Source organism: Coenobita brevimanus, chromosome 21 (assembly GCF_032717465.1).
Source record: "Coenobita brevimanus isolate Jiangsu-jjx chromosome 21, ASM3271746v2, whole genome shotgun sequence".
NCBI lineage: Eukaryota > Metazoa > Arthropoda > Malacostraca > Decapoda > Coenobitidae > Coenobita > Coenobita brevimanus.
Genome location: NC_136974.1, coordinates 28,732,794 through 28,734,439, shown reverse-complemented (window position 1 = coordinate 28,734,439; position 1,646 = coordinate 28,732,794). Strand labels below are relative to the sequence as shown.

The 1,646-nt window shown below is 54.3% G+C and overlaps 1 protein-coding gene across 1 annotated transcript; it reads right to left on the bottom strand.

Moving 5' to 3' along the window:
- Window positions 1–461: 461 nt before the first annotated feature.
- Window positions 462–1,043, bottom strand: LOC145392133 (uncharacterized). The gene has a single exon (XM_080266584.1). It carries the CDS (start codon window positions 1,041–1,043, stop codon window positions 462–464), a length of 582 nt encoding a protein of 193 aa, XP_080122710.1.
- Between the last annotated feature and the right edge of the window lie 603 nt (window positions 1,044–1,646).

The window sequence follows — 1,646 nt, the reverse complement described above, 5'->3', positions numbered from 1 at the left end:
CAGTGACTTGATAGGGGTTGGGGACGTTCACTATTTCGTAAGGGCCAGTATAGCAGGGAGCGAGCTTGTGTGGGGTGGGCAGGGTGGCAACCATGACGAGATCGCCGGGTTTGTAAGGGTTAGTGGGTGAGGTGTCGGGGACAAGGTCTTGTGTGTCTTGCGGGTGTTGGACCTTCTGCTTGAGGTAGTGGAGGGGGTCAGAGGAGGTGGGGTTTGCAGGGGCTTGTAGGTGGCGACGGAGGGGTAGAAGTAGGGATGGTTCTCCAAATACCCGGTCGTGTGGTGTGATGCCGTCCTCACGTGGGCAGGTGTTTATGCCCCACTGGACTATTTTGACGTGTGCTGGCCAATCGTCACTCTGTGTGGCCAGAATCCTGGTCCGCACTTGGTTGAGGAGCATGCGGTGGCTACACTCACAAATGCTGTTTCCCTGTGGCCAGTAAGAGGAAGAGTGCGAAATATTATACCCGAAAAAGGTAGACAGCTCCATCCAAATTTTTCCGGTGAATTCGGAGGGCGTGGGGGATGCCAAAATATGGGAATACATGGTGAATCATGGCATCTGCGACGGCGAGGGCGTGGTATTCTTTAACTGGGCATGCTCTCAGGAACCTAGAATAGGTATCTACAAACGTGATGATGTAGCGGTAGCCTGATTTGGGTGGAAGGGGGCCGACGACATCAACTGATGGAAGTTGCCATGATTTGCTGGCCATCAGGTGGCCAGTGGGGCCCGGCGTGCAAGTGGTGTCCTTTCCGAGAGTGTACACTCGGCAGGTTTGCACAACTTGTTGTGCAGGCCTGGAGGGGTGTAGGGCCCAGAAGGTGTCACTGAAAGTCTGAAGTAATTTTTTTGTTCCCAGGTGTAACACGTTGTCGACGTGGAGGTGGGTGAGGGTGTCTAGAGTGGCGTCGGGGTCGAGAGTTATGTGGCCAGAGTGGGTGTACAACAGGTCGCCGTGCCATTGCAGCTTGGAAAAAAGGTGGGCGGGCATCCAATCGGGGCGGTCTTTGGTCTGCCACTGCTGCAAGAGGGTAGGCATGGCCTGGATGGCATTTACAGGAAGTCTAGAGAGGACATCGGCGTTTGTGTGGAGTTTGCCTGGGCGGTAGGCTATGTCAAAGTTGATCTCTTCTAGGGTCTCTCACCAGCAGATCATCTGCACATTCTTGGTGTCAGATTGGCAGAGCCATTGTAGGGACTGATGATCTGTGATGATGGTAACGTGCGTCACTGCCAGGTAAGCGCGGAAGTACTTGAGGGTCCAGACGATACCGAGGCACTCCCGTTTTGTGGCCGCATAGTTACGTTCCACCTGGTTGAGGGTGCAGCTGGCACAGGTGATGATATGCTCCCTGCTGTCCTGTACCTGGGCTAGTACAGCACCGATGGCCACCAGTGACACGTCGGTGTATAGGCGAAATGGTAGAGTGTAGTCGGGAAATGCCTCTATGGGGAATGTGATGAGTTTGACCTTGAGAGTCCGGAAGGCTTGGAGGTGATCTTCCATCCAGATGAAAGGTTCCCCTTTTTTTTGTGAGGTCAAGCAGCGGCTTAGCAATGGTGGCACACCCCTTCACAAAACGCCGGTAGTAGGAGGTGAGGCCTATGAATGCGCGGATCTCATGTACATTCTGTGGCAGGG